General features: G+C 28.3%; 3 protein-coding genes across 10 annotated transcripts in view; 2 read left to right on the top strand and 1 right to left on the bottom strand.

Moving 5' to 3' along the window:
• Positions 1-1,158: 1,158 nt before the first annotated feature.
• Positions 1,159-3,506, top strand: LOC127276724 (lipoyltransferase 1, mitochondrial). Its single transcript, XM_051297358.1, has 4 exons — positions 1,159-1,909; positions 2,007-2,114; positions 2,175-2,388; positions 2,561-3,506. Exons 1-4 carry the CDS (start codon positions 1,406-1,408, stop codon positions 2,908-2,910), a joined length of 1,176 nt encoding a protein of 391 aa, XP_051153315.1. The 5' UTR covers positions 1,159-1,405; the 3' UTR covers positions 2,911-3,506.
• Positions 3,214-12,311, bottom strand: LOC127276723 (leucine-rich repeat and transmembrane domain-containing protein 1-like). 4 transcript variants are annotated; one of them, XM_051297354.1, is made up of 8 exons: positions 12,173-12,311; positions 11,216-11,405; positions 9,696-10,091; positions 8,486-8,863; positions 6,274-6,996; positions 4,927-5,160; positions 4,686-4,846; positions 3,214-4,596 (listed from the first exon to the last, which is right to left on the bottom strand). In XM_051297354.1, exons 5-8 carry the CDS (start codon positions 6,511-6,513, stop codon positions 3,978-3,980), a joined length of 1,254 nt encoding a protein of 417 aa, XP_051153311.1. In that variant the 5' UTR covers positions 6,514-6,996; positions 8,486-8,863; positions 9,696-10,091; positions 11,216-11,405; positions 12,173-12,311; the 3' UTR covers positions 3,214-3,977. The 4 variants fall into 4 exon arrangements, with proteins under 4 accessions (XP_051153311.1, XP_051153312.1, XP_051153313.1 ...); XM_051297355.1 differs by having other exon boundaries at positions 8,486-8,860; XM_051297356.1 differs by lacking the exon at positions 12,173-12,311 and adding an exon at positions 11,559-11,682.
• The window catches only part of LOC127276719 (zinc finger protein 704-like), a 72,988-nt gene continuing 63,194 nt past the window's right edge, over positions 11,955-21,748 (top strand). For all 5 annotated transcript variants that reach the window (XM_051297343.1, XM_051297344.1, XM_051297341.1 and 2 more), the window contains exons 1-2: positions 11,955-12,057; positions 12,341-13,881. In XM_051297343.1, the coding sequence (XP_051153300.1) occupies positions 13,495-13,881 (387 nt within the window). In that variant the 5' untranslated portion in view covers positions 11,955-12,057; positions 12,341-13,494. The remainder of the gene's footprint in view (positions 12,058-12,340; positions 13,882-21,748) is intronic.

Raw genomic sequence — 21,748 nt, 5'->3', positions numbered from 1 at the left:
TGTATATATAGCAATTTCATTATACAAAGTCATTGGATTTTAATAGTATACTTAATTTTTCATAAGATAAGATATCTATGAAAAAATTATCACAGATAAAATATACGCATTTTGCATTAAAAAAAAATGAAAAACTATTGATAAAATTTCTGCAAATGCGTGGACACACGTGATTTCAATCACGTCCCCTCAGTGATAAGAAAATTGGTAATATGTAAGTATTTATAAACATAACCTATATATTTTTACAATTGAGAAAGATGAGAAAGATTAATAGTAAAAAAAAATACATTATTTTGCAATAAATACAAAGTGAATGAATAAAATTGTCTTTATACTTTGTTACTTTTTTCTACATTGTTATGATTGTTTTATTAATTTTTTATCAGAGACACGATTATTGTACCCCTATATTGGCATTTTGTAATTCATCAAGAATGGACTTTAGAACTTAAATAATTGAATTTAGTTTATTGTCCTTTGAAAAAAAAAAGATAATAATCGTAACTATTCTAAACACTTTCATATATCACGAGATATTGAATTTATAAATTAATTATATTTGAAACACTAAAGAATTTTTTTTTTTCCTCTTTTTTTTGTATTTAATAAAAATCTATTATTTTTGTTATACAAACATAGAAAAGTGCATTGCGCTGCAACACGCATATAATCATTTGTACTTTGTGCCCCACGAACTCAGATAACCTTTTACTTTTAGAAAATAAAGCCCCCCCACTGTTTCTGAATCGCGCATATTGATAAAATATCAAAACCTAACGAGTTATGAATTCATTTTGTCTTGACAAGTGCTCCAATATTGACACAGTACTCGCGATATATCAATTTTTTTTTTGTTTATAAGTATACATTAATGAAATAATTTTTTTTTCCCACAGTGTTTTGTGAATATAAAGGACATTAAAAAAAAAAAAAACTCGTGCTCGTTTTTTTTTTTTTATTGAAGAGTTTCTTTTTTTCCAATCTGTCAGCACACGGAGGAATGCAAAAGGACTGCCGAGATTGTTTAGGTATCAGGTACCGCATAAATTCGCTGGACCAAACTTGGAAGTGGTTACATCAAACAATTGCCCTTCACGATTATCTCATTTCAATCACTTCCAATCAATCTGATTTCTATTCTTGTTTTTATCAATAAAGTGACAAAAAAAAGAAAGTGATCAAGTCAAAAAGAAAGAAAACAATTCAGCGAAGATAAAAACATAAATCTAACCTCGAAAATTAATAAAACTTGATCATTTTTTGTCACTTGAAAAAAATAGTTGTCAGAAGAAAAAACTTTATTAATAATATTTTTCATTGAAAAATTCAAGTGTTAAAAAGACTGACCCTTTTTTTATAATTTGGTATTTTTTAAGTATAAAAGACTGATTTAAAAAAAAAAATGTCTGTAATTCATAAAGGAAATATTACGAGAGTATTTTTAAGAAATTTGATAAAGAATAATAGATTTATTTCCAATCAATATGTAAATAATGTACCAGAGGAGGAAATTAAAAAATCAGTTTTTATTTCACAATCAACAGATATTCATAGAAATTTAGCATTGGAAGATTGGTTTTATAAGAATTTTAATTTTCAAAATCATCATCTTTTATTATTGTGGAAAAGTGATCCTTGTGTTGTTATTGGAAGACATCAAAATCCATGGATTGAAGCAAATATTAATGCTATTGAAAATAATGACATTAAATTAGCAAGAAGAAATAGTGGTGGCGGTACTGTTTATCATGATTTTGGCAATCTTAATTTATCATTTTTCACACCAAAGGAGCGTTACAATAGAAAATATAATTTGGATATTATTACCAGAGCAATTTTCCGTGAATGGGGATTAAAGACAACTGTCAATAAAAAAGATGATATTGTCGTTCAAAATGAATTCAAAGTATCCTTTTTTTAAAAGTTATATTTAAAATTCAATTTAAAAAATTTTTGTTTCTTATTTTCATGTGTTAATTTCCTTAAATTTGTAAAATAAAAAGATTTCTGGAACAGCGGCTAAATTAGGACGACCGAATGCTTATCATCATTGTACTTTACTTGTGAATTCGAATAAAAGAGCTTTGAGTTTGGCTCTGGAGAGGAAGGAGGTATTTTTCTTAATTTAAAATTTGAAAAAGTAAAGAAACTAATGATTTTTATTTTTTCAGACTGGAATTACGACAAATGCAACGCAATCGATACGTTCACCAGTGAAAAATTTAACAGAAATTAATCATCACGTTAGAATTGACAAATTATTAAATGCCATTGGTTGGGAATTTTTGCGAACAAAATCACTTGTTGTCGAAGACGGTGGCTATAATTTAATTCAAAAACAAAAAGGATTTCAAATGATAAATCCCAGCGAGGGCTGGTTTCCAGGTATATTCTTTAAATTAAAATTATAATTTCTTTTTCAAAAATAAAAAATTTGTAAATACCTAATTAAATAATTAAGATTCGTAATTTTAAAAATAATTTAAATAATAATTTGTCTGGCTGATAAATAATAGACTGAAGATAAATTTTGCTTTCTTTTTTTTTATCGAAACAGGCATCGATCAATTAACGGAGGAATTTCGTTCATGGCAATGGATTTATGGAAAAACACCAAAATTCACAGTGACACGTTACATTGAAATGGCAACGGGAAATAATTCTTCTAATCGTTTAAAATTGATTCTCGATATTCATGATGGAATTGTTAATGATATTCAATTGATATTGCCAACAAATTTAGTTCCATCTGGTTGTAATGAAAATGCAAGTGTGATAACAAATCTTCGTGGTTCAAGGTACAGTCCAGACATTATTGATAATATAATTAACGCAATTGGGGGCAAAATAGTAAATATTGAAAATACTTCCCAAAACACTGACGAGGAAGACGCCGTTGCCACTTAGATTATTATTACTGCCAATTGAGGATAACGATATGGTAACTAATTAAAAAGAATTCATATACGATTTATCTAAAACGTATAATGAGGGCTATTTACCAAGAAAGAGCCATTAATATATTTTTAATAAACATTGTTTTAGAAATATACTTTTAGAAGTATATTTTTAGTCAAATATTAAAAAAAAATTGTATTTTCTCTAACAATTTATTAACACACACAGTGTAGAGTAAATATTTTTCATAAAATGTTAATAAAATTACAGAATTAACAAGATAGGGAAAAAAGAAATGAATATATAATGTAGTTTCTTTTTTTTTTTTATTCAAATTGAATAAGTTTGCGCACTTTCAATATTTACAATAAAAAGGACTAGAAACTTATCTCTTAAAAAAAAAAAAATACTATCCGTATGAAGTAAATCACAATAATTCATCAAAAAAAAACACTGGTAAATTTTTTGCAAGAAAATCAGTTCCTTTGGCTTAAGATTAATATCGGCTGTGATTAGAATTTAAAAACGAAAAAATAAATTTTCTTACAATTAGAAAAAAATGTACATTCTTTTTTTAAAAATAAAATAATTTGTTGTCTTTAAAATTATTGTTTACAATTATCTTATTAAAAGCGCAATTGTTTCGTAGTTCACAATAAATATATTATAAATTTATACATATCTATATACAAAATATGGTAGTATTTAAATTTTATACAATTATTCAAAACTTATGTCAGCGATTTATTCTTGTGACCCAGAATGTCATCGCGCCCGACATATTGTTTTGATAAAATGTCGAATTTTTTTTTTTTTTTTCCATGAAAGACGGCAATTTAATCTCTGTCTTTGTCTTGGAACTTGAGTCACGTGACTCTCACATGACTATATAATCATGTCTCAATAATAATAATTGTGGCAAGAAATTAGACTTAAAGAGGCTTAAATTGGAAAATTCCATCAAAATGATTATTTTACAAGAAAAATTCATTTCTAAAAATAATGGAAATAAATTATAATAAAAAAAATTCGGACAATTTGGGAAAATTTTCGTGTGCTCCGAATTCGCTATTGTGTCATCGTACTGAAGGATATAAACTTCTGTGTAACATTACTTCTCGATAAGGTGGTGGAGGTGTACCTGGACAAGTTGATAGTGAATCATTTTGATCTTCATTTTGTGACCACAAATTTTGTAATAGAGATATTCTTTGCGATGATGATGATGATGTAGAAGATATGTTCGAGCGATCAATATCATTTTCACGTGAAAATCTTAAAAGTTTACAAGATATTGCTGCATAAAGCCAAAGATAAGTTGCTATTAATGTTGAAGCACTGCCAAGAAGAAAACCAATTCCAATAAACCAATATGGTGATGAATTAATTATATTAGTTGATAAATTAAATTTTCGTGAAATATTTAAAGCTTGAAGTGTTTTAATTGTCTCATCTTCTTTTACTTCTTCATTTTTTTCAATTATTTCCCATGGGTCTTGCATTGATTTTTCAGGAAATGATAAACGAATATTGAGTGATTTTTTAGATGGTGCCGGCGATGATTGTGTTTCTAGTTTCATTCTCTCGAATTTTTTCGGTCCATTATTTGATTCACAAACTTGTTTAAATTTCACTTTTCTGCTGTGTAGATAATTTTGTGTTTCTTGCATCAATCGATTACAGGACCAGGGATTTCTGAAAAAGAAATTAAATTAAAATAAAATTCGGATTTATATTTCAAATTCTTTTTTTTTTTCTAAAATTAAAATTTATTTTTCACTTACCCTTCGAGGGAAATTATTTGTAGAGAAGGAACTCTTTGTAATACTTTCGCATGAATTTGAATCATTACATTTTTCGAAAGATCAACATTATTTAATTTCTTCATAAGGTCGAAAGTATCGCCAGGCAAATGGCTAATAAAACAGCTACTGAGATCAAGTTCCTAAAAAAAAAAATAAAAGTCATTAACAAATCATAAATTTTTGATTAAAATAAAATATTTTTATTTTTCAAAATACTTACGGTAATTGTTGATGATCGCAAATTAGGAACATGATGATTAAAATTATTATGTTGAAGTTTTAATATTTTTAATTTTAAATTTGTCACAAATGTATCGGTATAAATATAATTCAAATGATTTCGTGATAAATCCAATACGGCCAAATCGTTGAGTTTTACAAAAGCAGCTAAACCAATTTCATTAATTCCATTTCTTGATAGATTGAGATATCTCAATTTTGATAAACTGGCAGCCTGTAAAATTAAAATTAATTAATATTTTGTTTAACAGCAAATAAAAAAAATAAATATTTTTGTTTTAAATTTGTAATTTAAAGTAAAAAAAAAAATGATATCGAGTGGAGAACCTTGAAATAAAATTGTTTTAATTTTACCTCAATTTCTAGAAAATATAAATATGAATTATCATTTCTATAAAATATTTTAAGCATTCGGTATTTGCTTTTATCGTATAAGAAACCTCTTTTTCAAATACCTACTTGATAACAAGTTTCAGTTTTTCAAGTACATGTGTATTTTTTATATTAAAATTTTTTATATAGTTAAATTATATATTGCAATGTAATAAACAAATAATTATAATTCGGATAATTTTATATTATTTATTACCAAAAGAAATATATGGATAAAAAGTTGTTTACGTAATTTATAAAATGAATTTTTTTTCGAAATATTTAATTTTTAAAATATGGAATAGAAAATAATTACAAAAAAAGGAATTATTAATAAAAACAAAAACACAAATATGTTTGATAATTGAAAAATTTTAAAATACATATGTAACTCGAATTGACAATTTTTTTTCAAGGTTTTCTGAATCATTTTGTTACACTGCTATTGTCGTGAGTCAGAATATTTATCTTTTGATGGAAAGACTAGAGATAAACTAAAAAAGCAGTGCAGACAATGTTAGTGAGAAAAAAATTGGTTAAAAAAATATCTAAAAAAAAGAAAAAGTTCAAAATTTAATTTCTAATAATTAGAAAACGAAATTAAAATATCTTATACTAGTTATGAATTTCTATAGATATAATATTAAATATAAATCAATTAATTATTTTCCTTAATTATAAAAAGAATTGCATAATTAAAAAATATCGATTATAAAAGAATAATAATTATTATATTTTACAATATAAAAAATGTAATAAAACTATAGAATAATTTTGTATTATTTAATATATTGTAAAAAAATTATTTAATTAAAATGCTCAGGGACCAGAAAAATTTTATCCACTCATGGAAGCTGTGCTTAAAAATATCTCACAATCGTCAAGCACCTGATATTTATATAAAAAAAGGCAACAAAAAAATTTTTTTGAAATAAATAAAAATTAAAAAACTTACCGCTAATTCATAATTTGACAATGAAGAAATAGAATTATTTGACAGATCAATTGCTTCGACAACTGAAGAAATGCCAATTTCTATACTGTATAAATGACGATTGGTGCAAGTTGCACGTTTAAGGTCATACCAAATATCGCAAACACAAAAAACAGAGCAACCATATTCAGCATTAATGTTGTGTGTGAAAAAAATTTGTAAAATTGTCAAAACAAATGTAAACCACAATAATTGTTTCATAATTATTTTTATATGTCTTTGACATTTGACATAAATAAATTTTTGCTTCTGAATTTATAATATTTGCCAAATGAAAAAAATTTCTGTTTCTATACGTAACACATTATTAAATGAGAAGAGGAGAATTGTCAACGTTTGAAGAGACTACATCGTCTACTGACAGTGGTGTGTATAGAGAGAAGGTAATTTCGTTATTTCATTGAAGAAAATAGAATTGTCGACAACGACGACGACGACGCAAAGATGGCTGTTTGTAATTACCAATAGTCGCATTTAATCTTATCAGATCGTATCTCGAACCTCACTGTCGAGACATGTCTTTATTTCTATAGTTTTTCGTCTACCTCTTTCTTGTTGTCGTCCCCAGGTCAATAGGCATATTTTAATTTGAAACTATAGGCGCCTGTTGCAAAGTCGATTATCCCACCTGCTATATCGCAAATATAGAAAAGACTTTTCCATTTCCACAAATATTGGTCAAATCTGTAAAGAAAAATCAAAAAAGTATCTTTAATAATTTCAAAAGTTTCTCCAAATTTTTCCTATATTTAGAATTGAGATTTTTATACTATAAAATAAAATTGATAAAATTTTTTTTTTTTATAAAAATTTGAATGTAGTAATTAATTTTAATAATTAATTGAAAAATAAAGAAAAATAAAAATAATTTTAAGATTTTTCTTTTAAAATTCTCTGAGTTAAAAAAATAAATCACAATTTTTTTTTTACTTTTTTACATTATTAATAAAAAATATTAATAATATACATATATTTATATTCAAATATTATTGAAATAATTCAAAATTAACATTAAAAAAAAGAGTTTAAAAAGTTCTTAATGAAAAATTTAAAAAAATTATTGGTTTTGAAAAATTATTATTTAATAATTAATTAATTATTTAATTATTATTTTTTAAAATTATAAATATAAAGTTTCTTACTTAATCTAATGGATGGCGCCACAATGAAAATATTTAACAAAAAAAAAAACACAAAGTCGATAAAGTAAAAAATTATAAAATAAATTATTAAAAATAAAAAATTGATTCTGTAAAAATTTCACCTTTTAAAAATTCAAAAAATTTTAATTTTTCCACATTTTAATTTTTAAATATTTAAAATTCATTTATTTAATTTAAAAATACTCTAATTTGTTTTTTAAATTTTGTTTAATAATAATAATTTCTGAAATTATCTTTTTAAATTTTAAATAAGTTAATTTTTTTACTTATTTAATCTTTTTTCTTACAAAAAAAATATAATAATAATAATTTAAATTCATAAGAGAATATTTGGAAAAGTTAATGTTTTTAGTAAATATTTCTTACTTTTTACAATTACGAAAAAAAAATCGAGGATATATTTCTCGACAAAAACGAAGTAGCAATTTATTACTAGAATTTCATGTATACTTTCCCAAAAAAAAAGAGAATTAAAAAAATGAATCTAAAAATGGGTTAATATATGTTACGTATCTTGTTTCGTATCATATATGCTCTCTAATTATAGTACATTAACAAAGACGGTAAGTTCTTGTAAACTGCCCCTCACTTTATGGACTTACGAGTCATAAAGATGCAAAAGTTCTATTTCGAAACTATTATACTACTCTTGTAATTTTCTTCTCACTAAATCTCCCTCTAACATTTATAATTATTTCAATCTTCATAAAATAAAAACTCATTTTTTAAACATCTGATGATCCATTATGTACATTACAAATATTCTAATTATTTTTTTATAAAACAGAGATTTTTATCTCATAAGAATAATTTTTTTTAAAAGGATCTCAAAAGAATAATAATAAAATCAATAAAATTAATAAAAATTTATCAGTAAATAGTAATTCATAGTTTAATGCAAGTAAATTTTACTTCTATATAATTTAATTTTATTTAGCAATGAAAAAAAAACGAATTTCTCGGCTCATTAAACAAACGGACCGAAAAACTTGTATTGAATTATAACTTACCAAACAAAAAAATGTCGAGTAAATTTTTTCTCTCTTGAAAAAATATAACCAATTTCATCTAAATATTGTCGCAAGGACTATTATCATAGCATGAATAAATTGATCCATAAAATAGAAAGTTAATTCACATTGGGAAATATCTTGTGTGTGAGAGAGAGAAAGAGAGATATATTTTCAATTCTCTTTATGCGCTTTCAAGATAAAGGTTTCAATTTAACGACGCAGTTTCTGAACATGGACCATAAAGAAATTCTTGTATAGTTGACGATGAGAAAGATGATGGCCTGAATCATTTTTCCCTTTTCATTGTACTCAATTTAAATTTGCGCGCATATAAATATTCCAAAATAATACTTTCATTTTTTTCTCTCATTACTACTGCAACAAAGAAAACAAAAATTATTAAAAGAAATTTTCTTTATAACAATAAATAAATAAATAAATAAATAACAATAAATATAGAAATAGTTATATTTTATTAATTAATTATTTATTATTAATGAATTAATTAAATTTATTTATTATTTTCGTTTATTATAATTTTTCCCTCGTGTTGTATTAATATAAGGAATCGTTTCGGTAAGAGTGAAGAAAAATGACACAAAATCGATATACAAAGGAAAAGAATGAAAGCTCGCTTCTTTGTTACTTTAAGTTATTTATCACAAAGAAGGAAATAAAGGGTCATTAAACGTTTTCATCGCACCCTCGTTGATTCATCCTGGAAATCACGTTCCTCAACCCCCATCATCAATGTCATTCAATAAAAATGAATTAACATTTCTTATTATTATCTTTCCCAAGATCAGATATAAAAAGAAATATACCTTTTAATGAACAATAGTTAATAATAAATTATCTAAAATGTATTTTCTAATCTATTTCAATTAACACAAAAACAATTAACATAATGATTTTTTTTTCCTAACAGTTATCATTACTACAATTATTTTTTAATTTATAATTAGAAAATTTCTAAATACTTAAGCTACTTTTAAATAATAAAAAATAATTCCTAATATTCAAGTTTAATAACTATTTTTGAATTACGCAATATTTTATAATTATAGTTGTAATTAACGAATTTATTTTTTCCTATTGAATCTTTTTTTTAATTATTAATTCGAAAAATTGTATTTGATTTGTGAAATGGCAAGGGAGGATTTAGCAATCTTATAAAATAAAAAAAATTAAATAAACTTTATCTTACCATATAGTGTAACGGTTTTCTTGGTACTCTCTTGGTGTCTCTCATGAGGAGAATTGCGCAACATCTCTTACTAGGAGTTCCCTCTCTCGCCTCACCCTTTTCCGGCTGGAAAAATCATACAGTGACCGTGACAAAATCTATGGCGTGTATATTATCCATGCAATATTCTCAATGTTTCGATGTGTCCATCTCTCATTGTGGTAAATAGAAAGAGAGAGAGAGAGAGATAGAAGGATAGTGCAATCTCTGCTGCAACCTACTACCCTACCTCTATTCTTTCATTTTGTATTATAGAATCTTGGTCGTAATTTTCATCCATAGAATCTGATATCCACAAAATATTGTTTAGATTCTCTTTATCAAAAAAGAACAAAGGAATCTTTGATCAATTGTTCTCTGAAAAATTAAAATAATTTCAATATTCTCGTAAAAAAATATTGTTTTTTACATTTAAAAAAATATCTACTATTTTAGCCAAGCACGTTAAATTAATTAATTATTGTAATTTTTTTCGATATTTAAATGTTGAGAGAAAATTTCCTTTTTTTTAATTATTCATAAAAAGTGTTATATATATTCACATCAAATGCCACATATTTCATTCGTTCAGAGTTAAATAATCTTTTCAAATTCTTTAGCGCATTTATATACCAACTCAGCCCAGCGGGTTTTTAAATAGGTCAATCGATTCATTTCGTTAAAAGCTTTACATTTGGAGTTTCAAAGTATAGACATATGTATATATATATATTTCTGTAACTGAAAAAAAAGAAAATGTTTAAAAAAGAAAGAGAAATTAAAATATACAATATGCAATATTTCCTTTCACTTCTATATTGATTTCTCTTGGGTCCTTTAAAAAAAAAATGTTTAGAGCTCTTTTTTTAAAATATTTATTAAAATTATTGGTTAATTAAATTTTAAATGAAAATTTCTATTTAGAACTAATTTTTAAAACAAAAAATTATTTCCTGTATTCCATGTATGTCTTTTGGGAATAGATAATATGTTGAAGTATTGATTAGTGCACATGAATAAGACAAATGTTCTTTTAAAAGATATATATGTTTAAAAAAATATATATTTTTTTACAAATAAATTTTGATTACTTCCAATTTAATAATTTTGAAATATTAAAATAACATTTTATATTAAATTAATCTTACTTAATATAGAAAATATTTTTAATTAATCCATAATTGAGAATAAATGTTCATACATTGAAAATTCTATTAGAAAAATAATTATCTTTCTCAACTGAGAAATTTGCATTTAATTCAATTCTAATTTTATTTATACAATTCAAATTAATTATCATATATCTAACTTTCTCTTTATTTATTCATAAAAATATTCTAAAAATTTCTAAATCAATTAATAATATATGGAAATTAATTTTTTTTCTAAATCGAAATTTAAATTTTGATTCAAGAAAAGACAATAATCGAAAAGCTCTTATTATATATGGGAAACCTGTGAAGAAGAGAAAGGGTTTATTAGACATTATGACATTTGTTTACCTCGGGTATATTTTTTTCCATAAAAAATAAAAAAATATCTATGGCTTCCATGAAGAATAGCATATATGTAAACGTATTTCGTTGTAGAGTCAAAGGCTTTTTCCCACGCCTATATACACGCGATGTTGTATATTTGCTATTTGAACTTTAAAATACTTGGCATTGAGATATAGACAGCACATTGCACAGACTACTGAAACATATAATTTGTTCATGGTTAAATTATCATAAAAAAAATATTTTCCCTTTTCTTTTATAATAATAAAAATGACACCAAAATTTTACATATTTACATAAAAAGAATTTCCCTTTTTTATGCTTTTTTAATTTAATATACTTCTACCTGTTTTTCCTTTAGACGATATTAACAAAAAATTGTCCTTAATAATTATATCTATTATAAAAATTAAACACAAATAATTAAAATTATAATTAATAATTTTTTTTAAACACGAGTATATCAAAACAACTTTGAAGTTGTCCACAAATTTTTTTAGAAAGCGATTTCAGGGATGGGTAGATGAGAAAAAAATTTATTCCCAAATAATATAATTCACAATTTTTTAATTCATATTTAAGAAAAAAAAACTATAAGAAAATATACTTTAAGAAAATATTTATGCAAAATAATTAATAATGTTTTACTTTTATTTAAACGAATTGAATATATTTAAAAAAAAAACCAATGACGTCATTTCCTCAACTGCCCATCCGTGGAGAACGATACGTGATTCGTGAACAACTTCAGAATACATCATAGTATGTTTATGCAAAAATCTGTTTGACATATTTATGTATTTAATTGTTTTAATTTAACAAAACATTCGATTTGTATGATAAAAGTAAGTTATATATTAAAATTATTTCATTTTAATCGTTCATTAATCAAGTAAACAAATTGAATCATATTTTTTTTCAATCAATCAAATGTATACTAGTGTAAACGAAATAACTAACCTCAAAATTGCATCATTTGTGATACTAATTTGTCAGGTTTTAAAAAGTCGATAAAATGTAATAGAAACATTATTTATTGATGAATTTATAATTGCCGGCCGGTAAAATTAAATTATTTTTATTCAATATATATGAGGGAAGGAACAAAATATCAATTTTTTTTCACAGATCCACTATTGTGTGTATGGTGTCGTCACTATAAAATGGCCGCAGTCAAGTGAGTGTTTCGTTAAAGGTATAATATTGCTACGCGTTTTGACAAAAAAAACTACAACTATCAACATAGTCTAATAATTAAGTGCATTATGATTCATTTTATTGGTAGATATCATTCTTTGTTTCAATCTTTTCCCGATTCTATAACAAGACTTTCAACTTTTCGTCTTTCGTCACCGGCGTATCCAGCTGACGACAAAACAAACGTCTTTTATATATCGGCAAAATCAAATGTGAATTTCATTAAATTTTAAACAATTTTTCTTAATTAATATTTGAAAAAATTAATATTTGTCCGGAAAATTGATGAAAGTTTTCAATAAAGTTTTTTTTTTTTTCTAAACCATGCGAGAAAAGCAATAACGTCAGTGCGCAGTTAGGTCGAACAAAGCCTTCTCGCGATCAACCAATGGGATTAAGTAGGTCAGAGGAGAGCCAATCGGAGGTTTGTTGTTATCATCAGCTGGCGGGTAGCCGGCCGGCGCAGCTCCTCAGTACTGCTCGGTTCGGCCAGCTGTAAGGAACTCTTTTTCTGATTTCACACGCGGCGACAACCGGTGACTATCGTTAATTTACGGCCGACTCTTAAATAGCGCCTAACAAATTTTTCCTTGTATTATGCTCTCAGTAAAACTCGGGTTTCAAGTAAATGACAAAAAATTATTTCCTATTTATCAAAATAATGAAGTGACGAATATCGCTGTTTTGCGCTTGCCGCGCAAACCTCCGCGTCCCACCAGCAGACGCTCTTCTGGAAAACAATGACCTAGAGTTATCGAAATTTTTGGAGTTTACGGCACAATTCAATATATTCTTAAACGCGATTGAATTTTTTTAGTGACGTGTTTTTTTGGTGTGTGTTGATAATTTTACAACAAAAAAGCGTGTTTTAAATTTAGTTTATGCGCTGAGTGTTTTTTCGAATCGTGGCGTCAAGACTTACTTTACGCCAAACACGAGGAGTTTCCGGATTATTATTGCGCTGTTTTTACGAACAATTGACAAACAAAAAACTAAATTATCAGACATTATCAATAGTTGTGAGTGATAATTGGTGAAAAAAAAAAATTATCTAATGAATCTGTCAAAAGTTTCTTAAGCAGATAATGTCGACCGGCAAAAGGTTAGCTAAACGTAGTATTGTTGGGACAAAGGTGTGTGCACCCGGCGAAGATGGAATGTACTACAGTGGATTTGTATATGCAGTGAAATCGCCATCTTCTAGTGCTTATGAAGCTGGACTTAGTCTTACATCGAAAACGCGTTTTATTGTGAAATTCGATCCAATTTTAGGACAGGAGAATCGTCCTATGAAAGAATATTCTGAACGTGAAATTATTGGACCCGGCTTTAGTACAATTACAAAAACAAAACTTGTTCGTGGACAGAAGGTCTTTTTAACATATAACGGACGAGAAATTCAAGCCGAGGTTACGGAACATAATTTCGACACGGACGAGGTTCACATTCTCATTGCTCCGACGGGACATGAGGTAAGAGATACAAATACTTTTTAAGGTTATGTTTACTCGAGAACAAACACCGGAAGCCGGTATATTTTTATTTTTTTTGTAAAAGAAAGTTATAATTTTGGTGAAAAATGAGAAATTATTTTTGGATAAATTCGTAATCAAAAAAAGTTAAAGTCAATTTCTGAGGTTAAAACTAATTTGATGTTGATTTGCTTGTTTGCCGCATGGACGCGAGCACGTTTTCATTTACCGGAAAGACGCTTTCAAAATTTTTTAGTGAAAAAAGTAAATTAAAAAGTGCTCGGGAAAATTGTTAAAAGTGTTTTGGTCAATATGTGAGATTAACAGAATTGCAGTACATAAATCTTTATACCATGGAAAAAGAATAGAAAAAAAGAAACAAAATTGAAAAATTGAGGTTAGGAATAATATTATGTTTTTTATTCTGAATTTATATGTAAATGTTTACAATTACAATAGTGAAATTCGGAAATCAATGTTTAATCAACTTTTTAATTGAAAAATTACATTATTTCTTGGTAAATAATATTGTTTTTTGAATTCTATTGTTGTGTAGCCACGTTGCAAGTGAAACCGGCGTCATTTTGTGATTCCACGAATTTTCATTGTTTGTTTGTTTCTCTTTTTTTTTGGTGCAAATTCACTACTGTAATTGTTAACAATCGGGTATAAATTATAATGAACTTTAATTTTTATATAAATTTTAGCCTAATTATATTTTATAAATGTGTATTTTTATTGTGGCGTCATGTTTCTAGCCTTTTCTAGCTTTTTCACTATCTATATTTTGTGAAAAAATTTTATTTCTTGCTACGATTTCATGATTATTATGTTTGAGAAATTTCAAGAAGGTTATTTTTTTTTTAAATTGTGATAATAAGTAATTATTTAAAATTCCAATTATTGTTTCTAATTTTAATTTTTAAATTAAGGCGCCATAAATTTCGATTATATCGATGTTGCGATTGTCGTGTGTAACATTCGATTTAAAGCACTTGTGTTTCTTTCTCCGTCGGTAAATTCTAACGCTGAAGATAACGAATTTTTCCAAATATAACTTTTCCCCAAAAATTCTTTGAGAAAGTAGACAGTGTGTGTGTGAAATGAAAATGAATTTAAAAATTTGTTTATGTAAAAGTGTTGAAAGTAGTGTTAATATTTACATTTGTGAAAAATATTTCTTTCCATGCGGTTTTTGTTCTCAACAAATTAGTTTTCAGAAAAAGTAAGTTATTATTGTTTGTAAATCTAATGATTTTTCAATTATAACATAACCTTACTTTTTCAATTGAATTTTTGAAATTTCAATTGAAAATACATTTTTTTAACTACATAATCTATTTTTTAATATTTTGAATTTTGATTCAAACATAAGTTTTAATATTTAATTTATTTTAATTTAAATTAAATGTTTTTTTAATGTAAAAATGTTGAAACACGATTATAAATTCTTTTTTGTCAAACATTTCTTTTGTGAACTGCTATCTGTATCATTAAATTTCAAAGCCCTATGTAAATTTGTAGTTTGTTAAGAAATCGATAACACGTCATGAAGAAAGATTTATCAAAGTAATTTCATTATTGTCAAGCGCAAGTTTGGTAATATTTTTTCTTTTTCTTGTTTGCTTTAGTAATTGACACTAAGTTGGCGAGTGAGTCAAGGCTCGTGTATTATCTCTCTCTTACTCTCTCTCTCTCTCGGAAAGGTAGTAGTCGCCAGGCAATATATTTAACAAAGAAAACCAGGCTCACAGTTAAACTATATCTTGTTGCTCTAGTGTGCGCTGTCAATGTCCGACTAATGCTCGATTTATTCGTCGAGACTCGTTCGTTACAGCATCAATAAACCTTATCGTAACTCGGACAGTAAAGAGAGTTAATGTCAGTTCATCGGGAAAGTTACAGTGTAACAAAAAAAAAACAATTCAAAACCAGGAAATGATTCTTTTTTCCCATATAGGGAATTTCTGATTGGAAATTATGTATTTTTTGTCATCAAGGTCAATATTTCAATTTAGGGAAAATTAAAGAGAAAAATTTAAATTGTTCCAATTGAAAAAAAAATTATTTGATTCAAATACTCGATTACTTGATTATCAAATAAATAATTATTCGTATCAAATAATAATTACTTGAATCAATTAAATGGTATTTATTTCAAATACAGAAATTATTGGTTCAAATACAATGTATTTAATTCAAATAAAAATTATTTGGTTCAAGTAAATATTTATTTGAAATTAATCGAGTATTTGAATGAAATGAATTTGATTTCACAGCTAAATTTTTAGCAGCTCTAGCAAACAATTTAGTTGCTGTATCAAATTTTTTCAGTAACCATTCTGTAGATTAATTTTTTTCTGTGTATTTTGTTGATGAGGAAATTTTGTCTTTAAAATTCCATTGGAAGGAAACTATTTTAAAAAAGGAATCATTAGAGTCGAATTTTATTTAAAAAAAAAAAAAATTAGATTCACGCGTTTACACTTGACGTTAATCTCAAAATTTAATTTTCGTGACCTCGTTTTCAAAAGTGTATCGTCGTGTGGATGGCCCATTTTCACAATGCGCATGAGCATGCCTCGTCTCCCTCTTCTTTTTATACATATATATGAAACCTCGCTGGAATAGGAAAGAGAGATGGAATTTATCTGCATTTACCATCATTTTACTTTGGAGGAGAAAAAGCAAGAGAGAGAGAAAGAGAGAGATGTCCCGATCATCATTGACTGGAATTTCAGCTCCGTCCTATATTTGTATGACGTCGTTTATAACGACGAGTTTCAATTTGGACTTGCATCATAGGGATTTTAATTGAGCGCGCAAGAAACAGTTGCGTGTACATTTTATTATAAACTAGCAAACAAAAAAAAAGAGAAATTATATTCCACGAAATTCAGGGAAACATTTTTTAAAGTTCTTATCTCATTTTTTGATGTTGCATTGTTAAATATAATTTGAAGTTATCAATTAGAGAATTTGTTTTGATTTACAACGTTTATAAGATCGGAATCTTGAATAATCAATATTAGGAACAGGATTGTTGAAAAGGTCGTGATAGAATCTGTACGGTACTCTCTTCGAGTACCGGGTTCTATTAATTTTATTCGAGCATCCATCCATTGGTAAACCGCTATATAGGAAATTACGACGCGCCTATAGAGAAGATTTTCTTCTTCGTGATTCTCGATGAAGGTGATGGTGAAATAGAATCGTTCGATTGTTGTTGTTTTTTCTTTTTTTTTCTTTTGAGGTCATCGTTGAAAGTCGTGAGCCGGTGAAACACGAAAATTTCTTGACTATAAGGGATTGTTGGCATTACATTCGGTGAGGCGTAGCTCTCTTGAGGCCATAGAGAGAGAGAGAAAGAGAGGGATAAAAGGGGATATTAGATAGAAAGAGAGAGAAAAATACACGGCCTCGGTCCCGCTATACGTGGGCGCGGCTAGATTCATAATATCGCAAGCCTTCCATATACTGTTGACTATATGTATAACTACCGGTGTATGCATTACCGGCAAACAGTAGCTAAACTCCACGTGGATTCTTGCCACGATTTCTCTCGTAACTAAACTCACAATAGAACACTTGGCAAAGTGACTTTTGCCCAAAAGACTATCACCTTACATACAATACTTTCTGCATGTATATAGAAAAACGCCATGAGAAAGTTCCCTGGATTTCTATGCAAATTAGGAAAGCAGTACAAAAGCGAGCAGTTGTGATGAAAAAATAAATTATTTTTCTAATAGGCGAAAGTTTTGATCCTCCTAATTTGTGATGATTTTCAACTCAGAAGGGCGATCTTACATCCGGTCAGTTAAATCTAAAGAACCGTCCATTTCGACTAGTTCAGTCAGTCAAAATGGACGGTTAAATCTACCAAACAGAATCGTCCATTTTGGTCTGACTAAACAGTCGAAATGCACAAATCTTATTGGTTGTCCATAGTTAATCAGGTTGCGTACAACTAATCAGATTTGTGCATATCGACTGTTTAGTCAGACCAAAATGGTCGGTTCAGTTTGATAGATTTAACTGACCAGCTAGACAGATCGCCCTTCTAAGTTGAAAATCATCACAAATTAGGAGGATCAAAAAGAAACTCTTCTCCTCCTACATTTCTAGTTTTGAATTAACGATTTTATTACAAATAGAATTTTTTGATAATGTATACAACATATTTCGCTGTTTCCTCTAGCCATCTGAATTAGCTGCAAACTTCTTGTAGAACTAAAATCAGAAAACAAAAATTTGCCCTTGAAGATTTGTTTTTGTTTTGGAATGTTTCTGAGTCATTTTTGGCGAAAGATTCGGCGAAACCGAATCACTATCTATGGTTGTCTCCTCGGAAATACACCTGGGCTTGTTCGAATTTATACAGACTGCCTCGGATCGATTGAGTAAGATCCACACACACATACACATCTGCTTTTCGTATGGATCCAAAGATAGTTTGCTAGTTTGCCGGCCGGTTAACCTCACTTCCTTACAATCTTGACGTAAACAAGTCTCAACGTCACGAGTTTAAAGTACGCTTTCTTTCCTCCTCCCCTCCCTTTATTCTTTTGAATATTTACCTTCTTTTTGACCAGACGATTTTGATCGTGTTTCCGGTTTAATGTCGCGGTAAAAACCTATTGATATTCTTAACACAGTATGTTTGTATTTAATTTGGCTCTTGACGGTCGTTCACCTCCAATTGGAGTTGTGTTAATGCTTTTCAATGAGGCGCCGAAAAGTCTAACCGTTATTCGCATCAGGGACGACGCTCCTTTACACTATTTTATTGGTAGTGTTATTTATAAGTTCTTTTTATAAATAGAAAAATTAAAAAATATATATATAATAATTAGTATAATAAATTATAATAGAATTAATGTTAATTGTGAGATTAGCATATAGAAATGATGATCGTCCGCTAGAATCGAGATAATCTCTATATTGACTATTAACCGCATCGCGTCATTATGGATTATCAACGTCATGTACGTTTCATTAACGTAGGTTAATGAGTTGTGGGTTGTTAACAGCACAAGAGTCAATCTGAAACGTCTGATTAGTGCGCGCGCATTTGCAATTTCAATGCATTAAATTGTAAGATGTTTTCTAATTGGTATTTTCGTGTATACATATAGAAATATTTAAAATTGTTTAAGAGGTTGTAAATTTAATAAAACATCTTTGCGAATATGGTAAAACCTTCAAGAGTTTAAAATTTATTGTGTCCTATCATTGCAATGAGCAATCGGAGAACAGGATCGGATTAAGGGCTCTCTCTCCTTCTCTCGCATCGGGTATTCGACCTCGTAGGAATGCCTCCAGGGTTTCATGATGGCAACTTTATAATTACCGTCCATAAAAGTATAAAGATACAAAAAAGAAAACCTTGATTTTGAAATTTATTTTGTTTTTATTATGACAAAATCCGAACCTGGTGCAAGAATTTCTGTAGGCGTTCATATAGAATAGAGAAAATAGAATAGCGGACAAAATAAATCCTTTGCTGTAACAATCATTATAAATCAATGTATCGGAGAGTGTGTATATATAGTGGTCGCGTCATCATCACTGAAAGACTGTAACTTTCCACCCACATGTTTTCATTTGCGTAACACGAGATTGCTCTTCTATTACCTACGTCTTCTCGATATTATGTTATATATTTTTTAAATGTCCGTAATTTTCTTTTTTGGGATTGTGTGAAAAAGGTCTATTTAAAATGGCAAAACCCAATGGCAAATTGAGGATGTACTAACTCTCTTGTAGATTATGTCATACGCGTTGTAACACTTTATACTCGTAAATAGGTTACGCAAGATTTGATGCTTATGCTTCTCGTCGTTCTTTTAACGCGCGTTTCTAGGACTGGTGGGAGTCCTCTTTCACATTATGAAAATATCTTTCCGAACTTACTGGAGATTATTTTATCCGGATAAATTTTGTATTGGTAAAATAATGATTTGTTGAAAGAAATTAATTATGACGGGACAATGAAAACAATTATTCGTTTCTCGTATATGATCGTAAGTGGGTCAAATCGACGTAGGTCAGTCGCGAAGTGAGGCAAAAGTGAGAGTAGGTGGCTTCGAACTAGAACGGGTTGCTGCATCAGATGTAGGCACGTCATCTTGGAGGCCGTCGAAAGAACTTAGGGAAACTTTAGCATTTAGTTTTAACGTATATCTTACACAATTTTCCTGTATTGTATCCAAATAATGACCTTCATTCCTGTAACATTTAAAATTACTTGCAACTTTCTCAATTTGATTAAAATTTTTGTTTTTTTCGGTTTGCGTGGGAATGATGGGGAAATAGCGGTGAACATTGGAAATCCGTAGCTCTCCAGGAAGCACGCGTTCCATACTGTTGACGTTTTATATTGCTAGGTCCTTATTGGGTCCCCTCTGCTTTATATATATATATATATTGCGTATGTATCAACGTGCCTCGAGGGGTTACGGGACACGAACGTGACCACGGTTACGTTCGTTACGGAGTCTTAGTTACCGCCAACAACAACAACGATGGCGAACTTAACCATCTCCTCGTGCCTGTAAATGGAGAACGAAAGGCACGAATCGCTGTATCGCGATTTCTGCACAGGCAGCGCGCTATATTGCTTGAACACACGGCATTCCTCTTAATTACCGGACCCCATTACATCCAATTTTTTTCTCAATTGTAGATTCTACTGCGCGCGCCTCCTCTGCGAATAAACGTTTCAAAACAAAGCACCCATTTGCACCAACCTGAACACCCATTATACTCTCTTCTTCCATTTTAATCTTGCACGAGTGAATTTTTTCTAAAAGAAATTCTGGTGATAAATCTTTCATTCATTAATTGGTTTTCTTTTATTATTAAATTGATGATGGTTCATTCAGTGATTAGAAGCATGAAATAAAATTAAAAGACAGGTAGAATTTTCTAAATCAGAATTTCTTATCTTATCTGAAAGTTTTGAAGTTCTTTTACTGTTTAAATAAAATTTTCTATTTATAATTTCCCTGTTCTCATTTTAGTTTAGAAAATTCGAGGGATTCGTGATGCGGCCCTTATCGTGAGCATGATGCAATGATGTCGCTTGTTGCTGCTGTTGCCACACGAGTTGCTATGCACGAAAAAGCGTGTGGGTGCAGCAGCAGTAGCTCGTCTATCATCGTTGAATCGTCCATATTTGTTAAAGCATGCGCAAAGTCAAGGAAAAACCGTTTTTTTTCGATCGATTTGATTTATTTTTTCTTTAAAATTTTAGTTATTAAAATGTTTTTCAAATGGAAATATAAAAAAAGAATTTAGAGACGAAATTTAAGAATAATTAATAGCAGAAAAATACGTTACAATACACATATATTTATAGGAATATGACGAGTTTGCGCAACAACTTTCGATCTTGTCAACCGAGACTTTTGAATCATTCCTCCTTCCCCCATAAGTTTCGTGGCAGAACGAGTTGCTATCGAAAGTCGAGAAAGTAGTGCAGCAGTGGTCGCTTTTCACGCGGCTCCAACTCCTTTCAGCCGGGTGTCGCAATTACTGCCTGTAGACCGACCGGCTTTTCACATATTGGAATATATATATGCGTTTAATGCATGCGATATCGCGCTCTAGCAAGGTTGCAACAAGAAAAGAAAGATAAAGATTAGTTTAAACAAATAATACAATGCCCACAATTTAAGAATGTTGAAATCAATAAGATTCTGAACACAAAAATAAAGCCTCGATAAGATAAAATTAATGTCAACTTTTGCAAATTTTCACAGAAACATGAATAAATAAAACAATTGTTAGAGAAGATTCTAGATATAGATTCATACATCGACATGTTACCGACACCTGTAGAAATAGTGGTTGTGATCCGAAT

The sequence above is a fragment of the Leptopilina boulardi genome, unplaced genomic scaffold, assembly GCF_019393585.1.
Source record: "Leptopilina boulardi isolate dan_hultmark-lab unplaced genomic scaffold, ZJU_Lbou_2.1 LbouV2_151, whole genome shotgun sequence".
Lineage (NCBI taxonomy): Eukaryota > Metazoa > Arthropoda > Insecta > Hymenoptera > Figitidae > Leptopilina > Leptopilina boulardi.
The sequence above is the reverse complement of the archived record's forward strand: the minus strand, read 5'-3'. Positions and strand labels throughout refer to the sequence as shown.

Bases quoted from the DNA above. Each gene is read 5' to 3' on its own strand.
- LOC127276724 (XM_051297358.1), top strand. From the start codon at position 1,406: ATGTCTGTAATTCATAAAGGAAATATTACGAGAGTATTTTTAAGAAAT. The intron at 2,115-2,174 runs GTATTTTTCTTA...TTATTTTTTCAG, and splicing joins TGGCTCTGGAGAGGAAGGAG to ACTGGAATTACGACAAATGC. The intron at 2,389-2,560 runs GTATATTCTTTA...TTATCGAAACAG, and splicing joins CAGCGAGGGCTGGTTTCCAG to GCATCGATCAATTAACGGAG.
- LOC127276723 (XM_051297354.1), bottom strand. From the start codon at position 6,513: ATGAAACAATTATTGTGGTTTACATTTGTTTTGACAATTTTACAAATT. The intron at 4,847-4,926 runs GTAAGTATTTTG...TTTTTTTTTTAG, and splicing joins TGCGATCATCAACAATTACC to GAACTTGATCTCAGTAGCTG. The intron at 4,597-4,685 runs GTAAGTGAAAAA...TTTCTTTTTCAG, and splicing joins CAAATAATTTCCCTCGAAGG to AAATCCCTGGTCCTGTAATC.